We start from the raw sequence: 20,415 nt of genomic DNA, 5'->3' as shown, positions 1-20,415 counted from the left end.
TCAACGGACGTTAACCATCATCATCATCATCATCATCATTATTATATATATATAGGGGAGAGATTCCTAATGTTGTGCAGGGACCAGTAATTGATATAGTACTAGTCCCACCAAACCACCATAAATTGATACTTTTGAAACCAATATTTAAACAAAAATAAATAACATTAAGTATAAATAAATATTAATTTATGTCCAAAATTTCCCCATACATTCACTGGACCCACAATTGTCCATAAATAGTATTTTACTACTTACGACTGCAAATCATATTGACCCGGCTAGAAAGCAGCGAAATCCATAAAGGCTTCCAAAATGGTCTATTCCAGAAGTACAAAGCAGCAGTCACTTCAATCGCCACTCATCAGAACTGCAGCGTTGCATCGCAAATAAATAAGCCTACCTGCACATAACAAAAGGGAATGTATGTCAGCCATAACTGTTGTGTTGTTCAACAACTAAACACCCTATGTTCAATAAATGACACCCAACCCAATAACATTTAAACCCACTTTGTTCAATAAATGACACCCATACCCAATAACTGCAATAAATAACACCCAGCTCACTCTATTTCTCATTAAAACAGATCAAAGCACATGGATCAACAAATAACCAATTCCCAACCATTAAATCACATCAAATTAAATCCAGAGCACACATTCAAAATGAAGCCATTGCAATCCATGTGCAGCCATGTCCACCAATTAAATTCAAGTGCCAAAAACTATAAAAGAAGTCCACCCACTGTTAAAGTTGCATCTTATGCTTTCAAACTATTCAGCAAACTTGAAGAAAACATCACAAAACAGTTGCCAATATATCCAGGCTAGTTATATCAATTACAACTCATTCTTCTTACAATTTTGTTTTCATTGTTTTCATTTTTCAGATTTCTTACATGATCTGTGTGGCCATAATTGCTAGAAGGATACCTGGATGGTTTCACAAACAACCATTGAAATTCATTGTTCTTATAGTTCTGTTTTCATTGTTTTCATTTATCAGGGTTCTTACATGATCTGTCTGGCCACAACTGCTAAAAGGATACCTGGATGGTTTCGCAAACAGCCATTGAATAAAAAGTAGGTTCTAAATACAGTTATTTAGAAAAGTTAAAACCATTCCTTAAAATAAAAAAAAATGAATGCCTTCAACATACTTAATTTTTTCAGTTCAATTTTCTAAAACTTTTTATGACTGATAAGTCCATTCCAAGGCTGATCACAGCTGCAAGTTGTTCCCAACATAGAACTTATGCCTGGAATGGTGGCCATGGACAGCAATGGAGAAGTTGTAGTACTGAGACATTTTTGGCAATGCCAAACAACAAAAAAAATGGAAAATGATATTTGAAACAACTATCATAGAATCCTACTTGAATCCATATAAAGGTTGTTAAACTAATGAACAGGCAGGCAATTGAGAGACTACGAAGTAATTTGCAATGAGAGACTACGAAGTAATGCAATTTGATTTCTTGTAACATAAGTAATGCAATTCGATTTCCTATAACATAGATGTTGATAATTTCCTGTAATAAACGAAAAGTATTTTTGCAAAAGTAATAAAGCATAATTTACAAATATTCTAATGTCTAAATGCATGCAATAATTTTATAGGTTGTTGTATCTATGGCAAAAGAAAGTTACTCTGCTCGTACAAGGAGAAGTGGCAAGAGAGTGACAAGGGGTGCGTAGCTGCAATGCACATCATTTGATGAGGACAGGACAACTGATGTCAATGCCAACAATGCACCAGGGAACATTGTTGAAGATGACCATGTAATAGCAGCTGATGTTAAAACGCCATTAGCCACAGAACCACCATCAACAACAGTCAAAGGAGCAAGCTCAACTAAAAAGATCAGTTCTATAAGAGGATGGACAAAAGAACAAATGTTAGTTGCAATTGACGACATAGACTTTAATGGATACTCAGTTCGGGCATCTGCGAAAAAACATGGTATTCCTCCCTCATCAATACATTATTGGATAAATGGACTCACTCATACAAAACGTAGAGGGCCTCTTATAGTTATGACCGAGGAGGAGGAGGCCAAAGTGGTTGAGTGGTGTAAAGAGATGGCCCAATTGGGACATGGGCTAGAGTTGATACAACTCAAATCAACAGTTGCTCAAATCTGTCAAGGGAGGCCAAACCCATTCAAAGATGGCTTTCCCGGTAAATCATGGTGGTTTGGGTTTAAAAAAAGGCATCCAAGACTTGTATTGCGTACTACTAAGGGCCTTGACAGAGACAGAGCATTAAATTTGCGCCCTGCAGTTGTGCAAAAATTCTATGACACACTTTCTAGTGCTTACGATAAACATTCTTATGGAGCAGACCATATATGGAACTGTGATGAAACGGGTTTATAGGCAGGGAGGAATTGTGGCATGCGGGTAATTTCCAAGAGAGGGAGCCGAAATGTGCCAAAGATTTTGCCGAAGAGCAGGGAGTGGATAACTATTTTATGTTGTGTCAATGCAATTGGTACTTCAATCCCAGGATTTTATCTACTCAAAGGTAAAAATCAACTGAAAAACTATACACAGAACTGTGAACCAAGTGCATGCATGGCTACGCATCCCCATGCATGGATGACTAAAGAACTGTTTCTAAGTTGGCTTTTTCACTTTGCTGCATCGATACCAGGTGGCATCTCGCTTAATAACATACACCTTTTGATATTAGATGGCCATGGGAGCCACATGGCTGTACAAACAATTGAGGAAGCAAACAATTTAGGCATCGACCTGTTGACATTACCCGCTCATACCACTCACAGACTGCAACCCCTTGATGTTAGTGTGTTTGGCCCTTTCAAGAGCTATTTCAGGTCAGAGCGTGCTGCATCCCATGGCAAAGAATCCAGGGGTTGAGGTGAAAAGGTTTGAGCTAGCAGAGCTTGCAAGTAAAGCTTTTAAAATGGCTTGGACACCATCAGATATCAAGGCTACCTTTAGGAGGACAAGGATCTGGCCACTGAACTATGATGCTCTTATGCATGATACTGGTTGTAGCCAAGCATTTCATGTGGATGGTTAGGAAGAAGGGAATGCCCAAACAGGTGTTGAAGTGCAAGAAGTAGATGACCAAGATGATGTTGTTGCAACTAGTAATATGATTTCCCTATCTCAAGGACACTTATATGCTAAAGATGATGAAACTATATGTGAAACACAATATAACAATGAACAAATTCACAGTAACATGGAGATCGTTCCACCAACTCAAGAACATGAAATTCCTGTTGCTGATATTGTTAATGATATTGTTGAACATGTAGTTGACAATGACCAATTGACATTGCCAAGCCAAGTAACCCCACCTTCACGGCTAGCAGCAGAAATGATCAATATGAATGCGCATAGTGTCTCAGCAACCAATGAAGAAAGCATGAACATGCCCTCACAACCAGCAGAATTGAAAAGTGAAATTGTTCATTTTTTTGTGGACAATAGATCAATGGAAGAAGATGAAGGACATAATGAGGCATCAAATGAAGATAATGACATAGTTCAATAAGTTCCAACAGATACTGAAAGGGAAGTACCAAGCAATGACATCCAGCTGGGAGGGGTGGAGAAGACACTTGGACGGTTCCTAAAGCTACCAGTAGAGAGAGTATCAATGAAAAAAAGCAAGGTGCACCGGGTAGTCTTCGTCTGGGCCAAATCTCACAGTTACTCACCACAGAGGACTATATAAACATGTTAGTTGAGTCTGAAAAAAAAGAAATTTGAAATGCAAGAATTAAAACAAAAAAAGAAGGATCTAGTCAAGGAGAAGAAGGCAGCAAGGATTGTTGTAGCACAATGTCGAGCGGATGAAAGGATTGAAAGAGATAAAGCAAGGGAAGTTAAGGACCAACAAAAGCAAATGGCAAGACAGGAAAAGGAAAAACGAAAGGCACAACAAATGCTTGAAAATGAACAAGGGATGATCAACGATACAAGAATAACTGATGAAACCAGGATTATTTCAAACTCATTAGACTCCATTGCAGATAATACACCATTATTCCAAGATCTCATAAACATTCAAGTGCCCCACTATCAAACTAAGGGTTTACCCACTTGTTTTATTCCTACCAAAGTTGGTGTCAATTCTCTGTATGCTCATTACACACCTCCACTTAATGCAGGGGTCATAGTGAAAATGTGAGGTATGGGTACTCAGTACCTCCATGGTTGGAAGCTATAAATTGGAATCAATCATATGGCAGCAATCAACCATTTCCTAATCAGCCCTTGACTGGTAGGCCAACCTACCTGGCTCAAGAAGGTAACTCGGGGAGTTTTGGCACTCAAGATTCTCAGGGCCATAAAGAATAGGAGTGTCATATGTTTTTGGTTCTAACGACATTATGATGTGGATTTGGGATGGATTGTATCTTTTTCTTGGCACAGAAACATTTTGGCTTACAACACTAGATTGTATCTTTTTCTTGTCACAGAAAAATTTTGGCTTACAACACTAGATTGTATCTTTTTCTTGTCATAGAGACATTTTGGCTTACAACCTAGTAGTGATTTCTTGTGGCAACCTAACTGTGTGTTGAAAAGAAATTTTCAATGGAATATGTCTTTCTATAAAATATTAATTATGATAAAACTATTTCTATAAGTTATTCTGTGAACTTTGTGTGGCTATCTTAGAGGAATAAAGGAAGGAAACAGATAAGTATTGAAAAATAGTTTCCTTCATTGCTGGTTAATTAGTTATACTCGAAGCAGCTCAGTTAAACTGTGTAACTGTGGTTATGTTGAAATAAAGTTTCTATAACTAAATTAAGTTGCTGCAGATTAGCAAAACTATTTATGGCTTCTATTAAACTCGAACTGAAAACTATTATTTCAGTGGTTGTAGCTAAAAGAGAAAAGGAAATTAATGAAAGAGGAATCCATGAGTAACTTTGTGAGATAACTGGGGTTAGTTTCTGGGCCAAGTCGACAGGGTCAACAGGTTAGAACCGATCCCCGTCTCCTTGAAGGCTCATTCAAGAGGATAGAGCCTTCAAGAGGATAACTATTGTCCGGGTAAATCTCAGTCAAGCACTTCAAGATTATTGATAACTGATAGACCATGTTGCACTGAAATAGACCTTGGTAAAATCCCATCAGTCGCAGTAACCAAGATTCATAACAAAATAATCATTGGTCTATTGATATCGTAAGGAATTCAATAATAACATTCCATTCCAACTCTAGACAAGAGATAATGGCCAAAGGCTTAGGAAAATGGCTAAATAAAAAAATCAAATGACCAAATAGTCTCAAATGAGGAGGCAATCTAGCTCATAATAAGTTTTATTAAATGTCAAAAAGCCACTGATAATTTTATTCATTGAGGGGACTTGAGAAATTGAGAGCACTCATTATCAAGTTGCATATGAAAAAGGATAAATACAGAAATCAAATGACCAGAGAGTCTTATCTCATAATAAGTTTTTGAGAGCACTCATTATTAAGTAGAGTAGGAAAAAACCTTCAAATTTAAATTCAGATATTCAAAATCCTAGTTCCATGTCCAAACATAGATCACTAAAATAACAACACCCCATCTCTATATTTTTTCCATATGAAAATCTTTGAATTCAAATTCAAGTTCCAGGTCCTAGATCACTAAAATGAAAACCTTCAAATTCAAATTCAGGTTCTAGGTCCAAACATAAATCACTAATATAGCAACACACCCCATATTTAGATCTTCACCACCACATGACCAGAGAGTCACATCCAATATAATTGCTGTAAATATGAGAATAACCTAAATCCTTAAGCAAATGAAGTTTAATCATCCTCCTATGCATTTCTGACCAATAACCATACCTAAACCCAAATCTTTTCTCAACCCCACAAAAAACAGGACACAAAAATTTCAATTGAGGTGGCTACAAACTGCAACAATTGAGTAAAACTGGCATCATTTAATCATTTTCTCAACCCCCAAAAAAAACAGGACACAAAAATTTCAATTGAGGTGGCTACAAACTGCAACAGTTAAGTAAAACTGGCATCATTTAATGATCTTATCCCCAAAAATAAACAGGACACAAAAATTTCAATTGCGGTGGCTACAAACTGCAACAGTTAAGTAAAACTTGTATCATTTAATCATGTATATATAGAACTGTACATCAAGATAGCCAGGGCATGAAGCCCAACTATGGCAATCCATCATCGTGAACAAAATTTTCCTGTAAACTAATAGAGAAGGGGACAAACAAACAAACAGAAATATTATATACAGAGACAATTCTGAAGGCTTGTTAACATTAGAGAATCTGAACACATTTTATCTGTTGACAGACAAAGCCTGTGCTCTGTCCTTGATGCCAAGAGGAGAGGGAATTGCTGACCTAGAATTAGTACCAACAAAGGCATCCTTCATCTGAGAAGTGAGATGCCAAATCGCCATGCGATCTCTGGGTGTTATTTTCCCTTCCCCAATTATCTTTAAAATATAGTTGACATCTATTTATAAAAAGGAAAAAAATAATGAAATTTGTATTATAGGATTCTGAGGGCGTTAGGATTATTATTTCAATCATTTTTCAGATTCGATAGGGTAGATTCAAAGTTGCGAGTAGGCGTAGAGACTCTATGCAAGAGACAAAACCAACAATTAAATAATTGTAAATTGACCAAAAATTGCCTAGGAAGAAGAAAATTTCTCATTAACAAGAGGAATATGCCAGCAAAGCTACAAAATGATTTGTTGCTGTTCGATGAACGAGAAAACCAATCTTCTAATTCAGAATACTATTACAGACCAATAAATGAAATAAACATTGCAGAAGTGGCAACACTGGATATGAACAATAGACAAGAGATAATGGCCAAAGGTATAGGAAAAAGGCTAAATACAGAAATCAAATGACCAGATAGTCTTATCTCATAATAAGTTTTTGAGAGCACTCATTATCAAGTAGAGTAGGAAAAAAGCTAAATATGGCAATAAGAACCTAAACCAGAGTCCAATAAGGGTTTCAAGGGTTTCGAGGGTTTGTTTGGAGTCATTGCTGCGATGTTCCATTTTCCCTTTGTCTTTCTGCTCATGGCCGGTTGTTGGGTGAAGCCCTCCGCCGAGTATGGAACAGGACAGCCGAGGATGGAAAACCACCTAATACCTCACATGTGAGCATCCTCAACACTTATGTGAACACAAACCAACACACAGAGGACTAAAAATGACTCAATTGGCATAACTATTCTGTAGATATTCGTAAACTACACCAAACAACAGAAATAGAAACAGAGGAGAACAAGGTCAAGGCCATTCACAAAGCATACTAACTGTGCTTCTTAGGAATCTTTCATTTGCCATTGAAACTCTGCAAACGGCCAAGGATGGCACGGGACGGCCGAGGATGGAAAACCACCTAATACCTCGCATGTGAGCATCCTCAACACTTATGTGAACACAAACCAACACATAGAGGACTAAAAATGACTCAATTGGCATAACTATTATGTAGATATTCGTAAACTGCACCAAGAAACAAAAACAGAGGAGAACAAGGTCAAAGCCATTCACAAAGCATACTAACCATGCTTCTTAGGAATCTTTCATTTTCCATTGAAACTCTGCAAATGGCCAAGGATGGCACGGGATGGCCAAGCACAATAGCAGCGAAAATTCACAAATACCATCATGAAAAGCCACAAACAACATCAAAATATCCACAAAAACCCTAAACCCTTAAAACCTGCCATAGAAAGTTTACAAAAAATCTAAATAGAGTTGTTTGTGTTGAAAAACACAGAGAAATTGTTGGTAGGATTAAAATCCTACCAGATACAGGCCATGGATGGTCTCCGACCTTCCCCGGAGCTTGCCAGACCTTCTCCACACTTGCAACGACCTTTTCCACACCTGCAATGAGAAGAAAAAGCCATTAGACAACAAAAAACCACCAAAAAATGAGCACAAAATATCAAATTAAGCAATTACCTGTTAAAAAAGACCTTCCACCTCGATCTCGGTAAAACTGCAACCAGCTCCTCCCCAAACAACAAAAATTGCGAATAAGACCACCACCAGAGAAACCCTAAACAACCAGCAGTCCAGAACGACCAACAAATCCAGGTGGAAAACCAGAAGAAAGGCAGAAGCAATGTTCCAACCACAAACCCTAAACCTCGAACAAACATTTGGATCAGCACCTGCATACTAGACGAAGCGCACAGGTCCACAAACCCTAAACCTCGAACAAACGTTTGCATCAGAACCTCAATACCAGATGAAGAGCGCAGGTTCTGGGGCCGTCCCGTGCCATCTTCGGCAAGGGGCTTCGCCCAACAATCGGTTCTGAGCAGAAAGACAAAGGGAAAATGCAACATCGCAACAATGACCCCAAACAAACGGAGGAAATGGCGCGGACACTGAATTTTATGTGATAACACGATGCCCAACACGTGGACCTCCACGGTGGACAGGTGTCGTACCAAATCCATGCGAGTTGACATGTGGTTTTGTGACGTGGTGGGGAGGGCGCACAAGTAATGGCGGCCCTCCCCTATATATATATTATATCATTATTGTATTATATATATATATATATATATATATATATATATATATATATATATATGTTATTATTGTATAAATATATAAATGTTACAATTTGTTTTTGTAATATTTTTCAGAATTTATTAGACATTTCTAAATATTATATAAAATAGAAAACTTTAAATTTTTTTAAATAATATAAGATTTAATTGATTATAGAGTACAGCCACATTAAAAATATTAATATGGTTCATAAATATAACAAAAAAAAATCATTGCAAAACAAAAACTATTGCTTATCAATGCACACATTTATCTTATTTATCTAATTAACCATGTATAAAAAGGTTATGGGTCAACTTTAACTTGAGGAAAAAAGGAAGTTACACATCTTATTGTATAATGTACTATTTTGCTAAATAAAATTTGTTTATATATAAATAAATGAATGTTATAAATAATAATAAGAACTTATCATTGAAGAACTTATTAAAATTGGAATAATGTGAAATTTCTAGGAAATTTGTGGGAGGGGAGTCACTTGGCACCAGTCTAATTTTTTATATTTATTAAAATTAATGGACCATTTTGGCACCAATCTAATTTTTAAAATTTATTAAAATTAATGAACCATTTTCATAAATAAAATTTTCATATATATAATAAATGTTATATATATAATGAATGTTGTAAATGATAATGAGGAACATATTATGGAAAACGTTATTAAAATTGTTCAAATCCAAAATTAAAATAAAAAACTAATTCAAAATACCACCTACTATACTAAAAATAACATATAGTATAACATAAAAGGAATAAAATATTCACTCTGATACTATTTAGACAACACAAAAACTTGGAATGCATTCATTGTGTGATGGCCTGGCCTGTCAACAGATATGTAATCATCGTCTACAATATTTGGTCAGGCGATGTCATCATCACGGAAGAAAATTCAGCCGGACCTCTCTGAATGAGATGAAATGGAGCACAATACTGGATGTAGTTTACATCTTGAGAAGTCTTAGAGCTTTACTTTGGGCTCTTGACAAATATTCTGTTTTCGACGTCACTTAATTCAGTTAAACAATAACCATCATACCTACCTATATAATGTAACAGGACTTCAATCCTGTGACTGTAAATAACATGATACATAACTGTTTACAAGCATATGCTATGTGCTATTCAAACTAGAATCCATGCGTTTATACATGGTCGCATGCTTGCAGAAACATCAAATTGGTCTTTAATGACATCCAACAAGAGCACAGTAATACAAGAGCAAAACACATAAGATTGAATCTTGTGAGACTATTGTAATCTTCCACATCTGGATGTAGTGTGAAGTGTGATTAGCTAACCCCAAGTCCTTGGATGTTTTGGGAAACAAACTTTAAAAATTTGAAGTAATGTTTCCAATCAGTTCTTTAAGAGAACTAAATCCCCGCCCCCAAATTCCAGATTTTCCACATTCGCTTTTGCAGGATCACCAACATAACCACCCTTCTGGTTGAGGAATTCTTGCACGTGTTTTTTCTTTATGGTTCTCCGACGTTTTATCCCTTGTGGGATTGCCGTGTCTCTCTTCCTTTCACCATGTCCAAGATCCCTGCGAAATAAAGTGAAAGGTTCATAACCGAAACTGTGTCCGTCCTCTTCGCCATCTACACTGATTTCAGCTGGGTTCTGATTCAGTGCGCATATTTCTAAATTGGAAGCCTTTTCTCCCCAGAAAGCAGATTCCTCATTTTCTTTGTTCAGTTTCGGTCCCTTCGCTTTGTCTGTCTCCATTGTTACGTTTTGTTGGGGATTAGGTCCCAACGCCCAAGAGGATTGGAAACAATGGTATCTATTATCAGTGAAATTATCAAGAGCAGATCTGTGGTTTCCTTTCCGCTGCATAATCATGGGTGTTGATCTATATGATCTTAAGCCTTTTGTTGAACTTGACCCTTTTACAACCTTCGTACTGTGACAAGCAGGAGAGGTGGTAGAGAAAATCTGTAGATTTCCATTGTTATAAGCATTTGTAGATTGCAATCCTTTCTTCCTTTTTATGCCAGACAATAGTGTACCACCGAAGGGAGATTTGGTCCCTTCCAGAGCAACCTCACCGTTGCCATTGACTGTGGAAGAAGGCATAGAAATTCCAGAGACCCACTTTGACGCATAATGCTCAGGAGGCCTGAACTTTGGAACAGGAGGTATAGGTTTTATTGAGCTCGTGATTTGTCCATTCATATACATGCTATCTTGAATGGGTTCTGAACCCGTAAACACTCTTCCAGTGTCAGAAAATGTTTCCTTTTCAATCCTCTCCGGTACCCCTGATGAGTGAAACCAACCGAAATGATTTTGTGAAGAAGCCTGAGATAAATGGGAGAAATTTCTGTTGTCTCTACTATCTGTTACCATGCTTTCTTCATTTCCACACTTTGCTGGAACTGATACACTTTGCCCCATTAGCCTCAGCACAGGTGTGGAGGGAAAACAGTAATTCTTCCCAAATGGTTGTCTTGCTTGAGCATTTACCTGCTGCAATAAAGCCGAGTTACTTTGTCCGTTGAAATAAATAAGACCTGAACCCCCATCCGTTGTAATTGAGAGATTTGGGATACCATTTCCTTTGTGACTCTTAGATGGAATATGAAATGTTTCGCCAGAATTTCCTACTTCTGAACTTTCGCTGGTAAAGATCTGTGGATTGTCAGTGCCTGTGATATTTAGATTTGAGTACCCATTATGATTATGGGAGGACTTGAATTTATTTTGATAAATTGGAAGCACTGAACCTGTGAAGTCTGATGATGCAGCGGTTCCTTCCCTGCACAGGTTTTGCATTTGCATATGGCCACAATATGTGGATACTCCCCGAACCTGCATAGAATCTACCGCCATGCTGTTTGTAGAGAAAGCTCCATACTGATCACAATGAGTATCAGGAACATGTGGTTTAGAGCCATCAATGGGAAATGGCAGACTACACGCAGAGACTGTTTCATCCAACACTTGTGCAACAAAATCTCGAGAATATTTCTCCCATGGATTGAACCACTGAGTTGATTGTGACCTGGCCAGATCACCTTCAGATGAGCCGTATGTTATCCCTTCCTTATCTGAAAAGATTGAGTTATCTCTTACAGTCCGGGAAACATCTATTTTTCCATAGTCTACTAGTAAACTACTTTGGCACTGATTTCTTGATGAGGCCAGCAGATTTACTTTGCCAGTTTGTTTGGGCTGTGTCTTAATCTTTGCAGTGTTCTGCTTGAGGCCTGTTCCTCCCCCTACATGTTGATTGACCTGACTCATCGCTGTTTTTTTCATTTGCAATCCTCTTCTCTCTTTCTGGAGGTTATGGCTTTCGTGAGAATGTTTGAGGTTTGATAGACCTCGTTCATGTTGGTTTTTCGCCATTAGCTCGACTATGTCCATAGGTATCTCATCTTCCATTACAGAAAGCTTCTGCCTACTTTGTTCATATTCAGGGGTGAGGAAATCGTGCTGAGGTGCCTTGTCTCTCGATGCTGACATAAACGGTAAAGTGCCCTGAGACATTTGAAGAGCATTGGTGACAGCTTCAGGTAAACCTGAAGTTGATGAATTCTGAACCAGAAAACGAGTAAAACTTTGTTATAGAGCTGTCTAGTTGTTTAAGACGCGGAAAATGTATCAGAAGCATATGAAAATAAACAGATCATCCAGGTTTACATCAAGTTACTTAAATTATCCATCCTCAATAGAATCCTGTTGTAACTTTTAACTTTCACAATGACAATGTAGTATTCTAAATTCTTAGTGAATTGAATGCAAGGACTTTGAGAAAATAAGAGACAGAGAAGCAATAAAGCATCATATCACCTATCTATATTTGATCGATCACTCTAAAACTAAGTGAATCAGAATAGTTATCTTCAACCAGTGTAGCAGGACAAATGAGAAGCATAAGCATTCATCCATGACAGAATAAAACAATAACTGGTAACTGTGGTTAACCAAGATGAGCCTCTCCTAAACGGCCCTCATTCCAGCATTTTAAAGTTCAAATTCAAAACCAGTTTAGCCTTCAATGCTGTTGTAAAAACAAAAATGTTTTGAACAAAACGTAGATTCTATTGATGTCTATTGAATAACCTTTATAGATGTTAAATTTTTTATTTTCAACAGTATTTATATAAGAATAAGGTATCAAGTGGGGTAGATCATCATAAAGATACTGGTAATTCTAATTTAGCTTTAAAAAACTACAAGCATATAGCGAATGTCACAGAACAATAAGATCGTGTTTGAATTGGAGGGCTCACAAAGTGTATTTACAAAGAAAATAATGTTCAATACTGATAATTTTGCAAGAAAATTTTAATTATGACAACAGCTTTAGGCAGAAAAAGATCATGTACTCTTATTTACATTTTCCAAAACTTACATCCTTAGAAGACAAACTATTCAAGAAAGGGTTATAAATTTAGATTAATCATATGACCAGCTCTTTGTTAACGAAGAACCCTATCAGGAATAAGTTAAAAATTAAAACCTTGGAGGAGAATTATGCTACCATTTTCTTTTCAATCACATAAACCTAAATTGCAAAGCAATATAGTGATAACTTGAAATCGAATAGATTATCTCTCCAAGCGGTTAATTGATTTTGGACACAATGTTACATCCATATCAAGTCATTGGCAAAGCAATTGCTTCCTTTCGTTTCCAAGTCGTTATGATGCACTAGCAGTATTTGCTGAACAAATAAGAGGATCGTTCATCGATAAGGAATCCTTTATAACCACGGAAACGATATAGCATAAAAGATGTTGTACAAGGTTAAAATTCCATTATCATAAGTGAAGAATATCATTATCATAAGTAAAGCATATTTCTTGAGCAAGAATAGGAATGGAGGGCTTAACTAATTTTAAATAATATTATTTAAGGCTCCTTGGTGACCAGAGCTGGAAGGAGTCGATAGTCACAAGGAAAATGTTGTGCATACCACTTTGTTCACGCGTTGGTCATGGTTTGAGGGCTGGTTTCCACTTAACAGTTTTTTAATCCTATGGTTCTTTCTTTGGAAGATAAACTTGATTATAGAAGGCTTGGCCAACGTCGACAAATATCTCTTCTTTTTTCCCTTCGTTGAAATTTACTACCACAAGAGAGCATAAATAGAAAGGTCCAATACTAAGGCAGGATGAGTATGCAATCCCCAGAAATAAGATATGTGAATCCCAGTAAGTATATATATAAGATATTTATGTTTTTTTTCAAAATTTAAATATATCTTTTTTTAATATTTAATATATAATTAAATTTTATTAATATACTGCTTAATCATGAAATATTAAAATTGTTTTCGAATAAAAATATTAAAATTGTTTTCGAATAAAATGTTATAGTATATAACGTCTAACTACTACAAACAATCGTCATTGTAAGAAACCAAAAGCATATTCTCTTTAAACTTAATTTAAAATTAATTTATTTTATATGATGGTATATTAAATACATTTAATATTAATATTATATTTATAAAAAATTTATATAAAAATTAATTTAAATATACCAATTACCATATAAATCATAAGAAATTTTTATTGTATTTTTAAATAATTGAAAAAATAAACATTTCAAAACTTAGAAGAGTTCATAGTTCTATTCCTAATTTATGAATGTCATGGGTACCTAGTGATTATAATGATTGCCGATCGACTCCCTATCATGCTAATATTAACCTTTACATTAAAAATGGATCTTCTTCCCTTGATATTGACTAATTCCACTCTCGGTATTAAAATAGGTAAATAATGTATACTTGCTTTGTACAGCAACTTCCTAATCCAAGTGCATTTACTCTTGTAACGAGAAGTCGTACTCATTCTTTTATCGCGAGATTTATATTTTTATTGTTTGTTTCGGAGTATAAAGATTGAAGTCAGTACGAGCATCTATTATTAGAGAGCGAAAGAACTTTTTGTTTTGTAAATGTATTTAATGTTTTTATTATATTTTAATATAAATTTTTTTTAACATATTTAAAATAATATCTTTTATATCATGTATATTTAATTGGATTTATTATAAAATATAATATTATTTTATTTTAAAATGAGTAATTTGGTATATATTTAAATTATAAAAAATATGTGAATTGATGCTCATTAAAATAAAAATTTAAAATAAGATTAAAATAAAAATTTAAAATAAGACTGAGATGGAAAACACTTACTTTAAACATTGTGTAAGATGTTTCAATGAAATTTCAAAAAATATAAAAGAAATTAAAAATAAAAATAAAATATTAAAAATTTTGTAAAAATTAAAATTCAGAAGGCATAAAACAAGATATAGAAAAATACGATATTTTTAACATTTAAAATATAAACCCACGGAAAGAAAATGAAAAATTTTAATAATAACTTTTTTAGGGAAATGATGTAAAATAGAAAAGCTTTAAACTCATAATTTCGAAAAATCTTATATATAAGAAGTCAGTCAATTTAAAAAATTATTTAAAAAAATATATATACAATAAAAAGAATCTTACATCCAAATAATTTTGAAACAAATAATTTTAAAACATCTTATATATGATTAAAATAAAAATACCATAATCGATAAATAAAAGGCTAAAAAAGGAAGTTGAGAAGAGCATAAGAAAGAAAACATGAATAAGTAAATAACTCAGAATTTGATTCTCATACTAAAGTTCTTTTGACCAAATTTCCAAATAGATTAAGTTCTCTCGAAAGTAACATATTATCAAAGATCTCTCGAAGTATTAGGGGATTTTGCATCTTGCTCTGGGATGAAAGATGAAAGCCTCTTTCTAGGGTAAGTTAGGGGATTTAGGGGATTTCTTTGGACCAAAATTTCAAATAATTAAAAAATTCTATTGAAAAATAATTATATATTAAAAAAATATATATTAATTTAAGTTGATTGTTTGTTATATATTTTAGATGGTTTTTTAATATACTTTTTTGATTTAATTTGTTTAAAATCTTGTATAGACTGGTTGAAATCACAAATTTGAATTGTGAACTTTCCATAATATAAAAATCAGTAAAATTTGTACTGATTCCATATAATCTGTATATATAATAAAAATCAATTTTAAATAACAAAAATCAAAATTTAACCAAAAATATTTGATGATAATATTTAAACAACCTCTCATTTAATACATCACAATAGTATTACAATTTCTCTAAACTAATTTAAATTTTATATACAAGCACTTACCAATATCAAAATTTAAATATAAAAATAAAATAAAATAAAATAAAATAAAATATAAATTATACAAAATATCATAAATATAAAAATAAAATAAAATATAAATTATACAAAATATCATAATTGATGAAAAGCATGCTCCACGAAATATACAATGCTTTCATGACTTTGCGCAGAAGAAGTACCGACAGAAGATTTTAGTGACTTACTTCTCTAACCACGCGGAAGAGAATAGAGATGCAAAGACATACCTTGAAGACAAATGTTGAGCAAGCACCGAGGGATTCAGTTCCTACGCCGGAAGGTTTCTTCCTGACTTCAAGCTTTTCTGGGCGTCGTTTCTTAACTATAAAACTATTCATTTCTGCATCACTGTTCACTTCACATATGCCATTTCTATCAATTGTAGGTTTGGATGAATTTTTGACAGGATCCATGGTAACTTCCATATGATCTTCCCTGGGAGGTGGGGATTTCTTATTGTTCTCAGTCATGCATATATTTTCCTCCTTTTCATCATGTGACTTGTACTTTTCTTGTTCTTTATTCCAACTCTCTGGGCAGGACGGATTGGAAGCAATAATATCTGCGATCGATCGCATCTTCTGTGGCTTCTTTTTACTCCTGGATTCACTGACCTTCAGCTTCCCAGTTTGTTCTAAGAGAAGCACATTCTCCTTCTCCAGTGAGGCCTGGCTATTGGAAAGTTCAGTACATACTTCACTTATCTTGTTTATATTCATATGGTCAGAACATGAACTGTCATTGCTATTCGAGAATGGTACATCAATCCCTGTATCTGAGCCTCTGTGAGAATCATCCCCATTATGGATATCATAATCCATTGTTTGAACTCTCAGTGAATCCACCATGGAAAGTGTTCTCTCATTTCCTCCTTCGAGAACCTGTTGACCAGGTTCAATGTTTTCAGCGTGAGGAATGCTTACAGGAACATTGTTGATACTTTTTGACTGGTTTGCATCTGAAGAATTGTCAATGGGAGAGATTGTCTGTTCCCATTCTTTTCCTTTCATCTTGTCACCTATCTCTTTAAATACATTCTTGTTCCTAGAAAAATACTCCCAAGAATTAGGAGACTGGCTAAGAATCTGAAGTTGTTCAGATTTGTTTTGTTTTGAGCCTAACTCATTCCTTTTTTTACTCAGCAACATGGATGACATTGTTTCCATTACTGCCTGCACCACCTCATCAGACACTGCATTCTCGTTCTGTTCACGTGGACAAGTGTCAGTCATAATGATGACTTCCTCATCGCTTCTAGAATTTGATAGAGAGTGGGAGGTTCCTCCTATGTTCTTGTCCAAATCTGCTATCTCAGATTTGTCATTTTCTAGCTCCACTGGAACAGCATTTTCATTTCTTAGATTTTCCCTTGTACAATCTGTGACCATTCCCTCGTCTTTCTTCTCTTTGCTAGTTTGATATGCGGAGGATCCTACAGCGTCACCTGACTTTAACTCTACTGTGAGACTCTCTACTACTTCTGTGTCGTCTAGCATATTTTCCTTCAATTTTTCCTGTATATCAACACTGGAAGTAGGCAAATGCATACCGGACATGAGACATCGACGATCAAGCCTATCATCACAGGCTTGTATGGATGTCTGCGAGTCCCTCGTATACTCTTTCGCACATGGGCTCTCACTGGAAATGTTAATTTCCCCTAAACAGTTTTCACAATTCCACCACCTGTAGTTAGGTATTTCTAAAGGAGGCAGTGCCATATTGCCTGCTTCCTTCAATCTAGTTTCCAGAAAATGCTGAGGAAATGGCCAGCAAGGGTTTATATTTTGTTGACGAATTGTTGCAACATATCCACTGCATCAGTAAAAAATAAAAATAAAATAAAAATGGAGCAATAGAAGTGCTGAATTATGCAATAGAACCTAGAACCATTATCTGACTCATTAATATTTTAACTAAGGCGGAAAAGGTACAATAAAAAAATATATTGGGAGTATCTCATCGGCCAAAGCAATGCTGAGTAATCACAGTTCTAGGTATATCAAAGTTCAAACGTACATGACAATTCTCACACACAAGATGCGACAACATAATCACCTTCCCTAATTTGAGAGACACATAATCACATGGTGATTATCGACATGAGCAAACAATTGAGTCAACTAGGTTTTAAACAAATTCGAACTTCTGTTTTTTGTAAGGAAAACCTCGCGATAGATTCATGGAAATTTTCGCAATGTATAGGCATTAGTATCTGAACCGTTACAAGCATGAGTATGATACACGTGGATGTGAGAAAGAAGTTTGAAAGATATTGCGTTTATGTGAATTGAATCAACACAAATTTGAAAACTGTGTACATCTGTATTGTCTAGATTTCAGACCCCAGAAAAACCTAGAAACTGAAATTATGATCCTTTAGGAAAGAACAGAACGATGTCATGAACAAACTCTAAATATCAATTCACGTCCGCGTCTCTCTAAAAAGCTTTTGCGTAAAATCTCATATGGAAGTTTTTGGATCGTGAGAACGTGATCACACAATCGAATACAGAAGAATTAGACGAATAAACAAGGATAAAAACGTAATTTTCTTACCGAATACTGAAACGCTCGCATGCTGTGCTTTTGACAGAAATCCTGTCGTCATTTAAACTTCTGCCCGTTTCATGTCCGTCTGCGTCCACAGCCTGCGCCTGCGCAAAGAGTTAGACACGATAAATAACGTGTCACATCATTTAAAAACCAAAATGGTGCTCAAGTGGTTTCAGGTTCGCGTCACCTTGGGTTCGACATCATCCAGCTGCGAAGCGACGGTGACGTCCTGGGCATTCGCCATGACGCAAAACCGTAGGGGTTTTGAACCTCAGCCAATTACCTACGAGCGTGTACAATATGCACAACGTGAAAATATCAGGTATATTTATGCGGTACGGATAGCAAAGCAAGTCAGTACTGACGGAATATATTTACGTCAAATAACGGAAACTAAACCTAGAACCCTCATATGCGCCAATTGATAAGAACGAGTGTTCATTTGTCCAGGTGGGTTCAGCTGGACGCCGAAAAATCAGAGAACCTTAAATGATGGGTTATGGTCCTCACAATAAAGTAAAGACCGAGCAAATTATAAAAATAATAGTGAATCTAACTAATTTTTAATAGCGAAAACAAAGCTTAACCGAATAACTTGTTTAATGGATCATGCTCCTTGCAATAAAGTAAGCACCGGACAAATTAAAAAATAATATTAACCCTAACAAGATTTTAGGGATGTAGAAACTTGAACATTGCAGCTATATTGGGGACGGCGCTAAACTAATACTTTCTCATTCAACATGTGCCAGCGAAGCAGACTTATCAGGTTGTTCACAGTAGAATTCACAAAGCAAGGAACAAAATATGTGCGAAAATTTTCTAATTGCTTAAAAAAAAATTGAAGCGCATGGGCATGAGAAGGGGGCAAAAGTAAAAACCCTAGTTTTTTGAGAATCCAAGGCGGTTTGAGCACGCACCTCAAATCCTCCGCCGGTACGCGTCGCTGGGGGGCCAAGAAACAGAAATAGCCGATGACCGCATGAAAAATTATGAAGCATAAGAATATTTGGCGACACAGGTCCTAGGATCGAAACTCGCCGGATTTCAAGCCTGAGCTCTTTACGCGAGCCGCAATTTGCAATGTGCTGAACAGTTGGGAATTAAAAGTCTCGGCCTTCCTGTAAAGATTTGAACAGAAAAAAGAAAACCTTAAACAGAAATTTACATACACAGACAAAATAGTACTGATTTCAGTCCGAATCAAAGAAACGAGAGTCAACGGCGAGAGTTGTTTCAGCACAGGTTGGATCAACACTCACAAATCCGACTTCAACCGGCGCGAATTGTTTCAGCCCGCAGATTCGAACTTCAAAGTTCAGAAGATTGTCCGATGCGGCCGATAAAAATGAAGACAAATCCCAAACTCCCCCGTCTTTATATTGCCCCGAGATTCGCTGGCTAAAACGAAATGAACGGATAAGACGATTAGATTTACCAGTAATCGATTGTATAGAGCAAAGGGCACAAAACTACTCTCGAAATCGGCAAACCCTAATAGGTAGGGTAGGATTAAAATTTAGGGTTTGTACCCTTCTCTCCCTTCGACTACTTCTAGTGGAAGCGAAGGAATTTAGGGATGCCATAAAACGCAAAATGATGCAGTCCAACTATACCAAAGGACAGAAAATTGTTATAGTGTCCAGTAAACTGCGAACACGTGTTTCCAATATAATAATGTCACTTTTTCTCGTCCTCGGGGAGATATTCCAAACCCTAACAGGTAGTGCTTGCATGAAAAGTGATATTTCCAGTTGTCAGTAATGGACACGTGTGAAAGTAATCAGCCGTTTGAAAAGTCTAATAAATAATATTAATGGGTTTCATCATCTTGCTCTCGATTTCATAGAGTTTCAGATTTAGTCATTTAAGTTCCTAGTCCCCTTCTGCACTTTGCTATTCTCTACATGCATTCTCAATGCCACTTATGTGTATCCTATGTGTTTTTCCATAATTTCTGGACCAGATTGCAAAAAAAATGTTTGAATAACTTTATTTTTAATAAGGTTGTTGAATGTTATTATGAGATATGGTATTTTTAATTTAAAAATAATTAAGTTGATTATTTTTTATAAT

General features: G+C 35.6%; 1 protein-coding gene across 3 annotated transcripts; it reads right to left on the bottom strand.

Moving 5' to 3' along the window:
* Nucleotides 1-9,361: 9,361 nt before the first annotated feature.
* Nucleotides 9,362-19,920, bottom strand: LOC149258364 (uncharacterized). 3 transcript variants are annotated; one of them, XM_089415206.1, is made up of 6 exons: nt 19,602-19,920; nt 19,260-19,460; nt 18,527-18,622; nt 18,343-18,440; nt 16,011-17,598; nt 9,362-12,132 (listed from the first exon to the last, which is right to left on the bottom strand). In XM_089415206.1, exons 3-6 carry the CDS (start codon nt 18,581-18,583, stop codon nt 9,946-9,948), a joined length of 3,930 nt encoding a protein of 1,309 aa, XP_089271332.1. In that variant the 5' UTR covers nt 18,584-18,622; nt 19,260-19,460; nt 19,602-19,920; the 3' UTR covers nt 9,362-9,945. The 3 variants fall into 3 exon arrangements, with proteins under 3 accessions (XP_089271332.1, XP_089271338.1, XP_089271336.1); XM_089415212.1 differs by having other exon boundaries at nt 9,362-12,075; XM_089415210.1 differs by having other exon boundaries at nt 18,343-18,434.
* Between the last annotated feature and the right edge of the window lie 495 nt (nt 19,921-20,415).

Source organism: Pinus tabuliformis, chromosome 6, assembly GCF_031772625.1.
Source record: "Pinus tabuliformis cultivar Carrire ecotype Pingquan chromosome 6, CPIR1, whole genome shotgun sequence".
NCBI lineage: Eukaryota > Viridiplantae > Streptophyta > Pinopsida > Pinales > Pinaceae > Pinus > Pinus tabuliformis.
This window is presented reverse-complemented; position numbering and strand designations above follow the sequence as displayed.

Excerpts from the sequence above, each read along its gene's own strand:
- LOC149258364 (XM_089415206.1), bottom strand. The coding sequence starts at position 18,583 with ATGGCGAATGCCCAGGACGTCACCGTCGCTTCGCAGCTGGATGATGTC. Across the intron at positions 18,441-18,526 it reads TGGATGATGTCGAACCCAAG|GCGCAGGCTGTGGACGCAGA; the intron begins GTGACGCGAACC and ends CTCTTTGCGCAG. Across the intron at positions 17,599-18,342 it reads TGCGAGCGTTTCAGTATTCG|TGGATATGTTGCAACAATTC; the intron begins GTAAGAAAATTA and ends TTACTGATGCAG.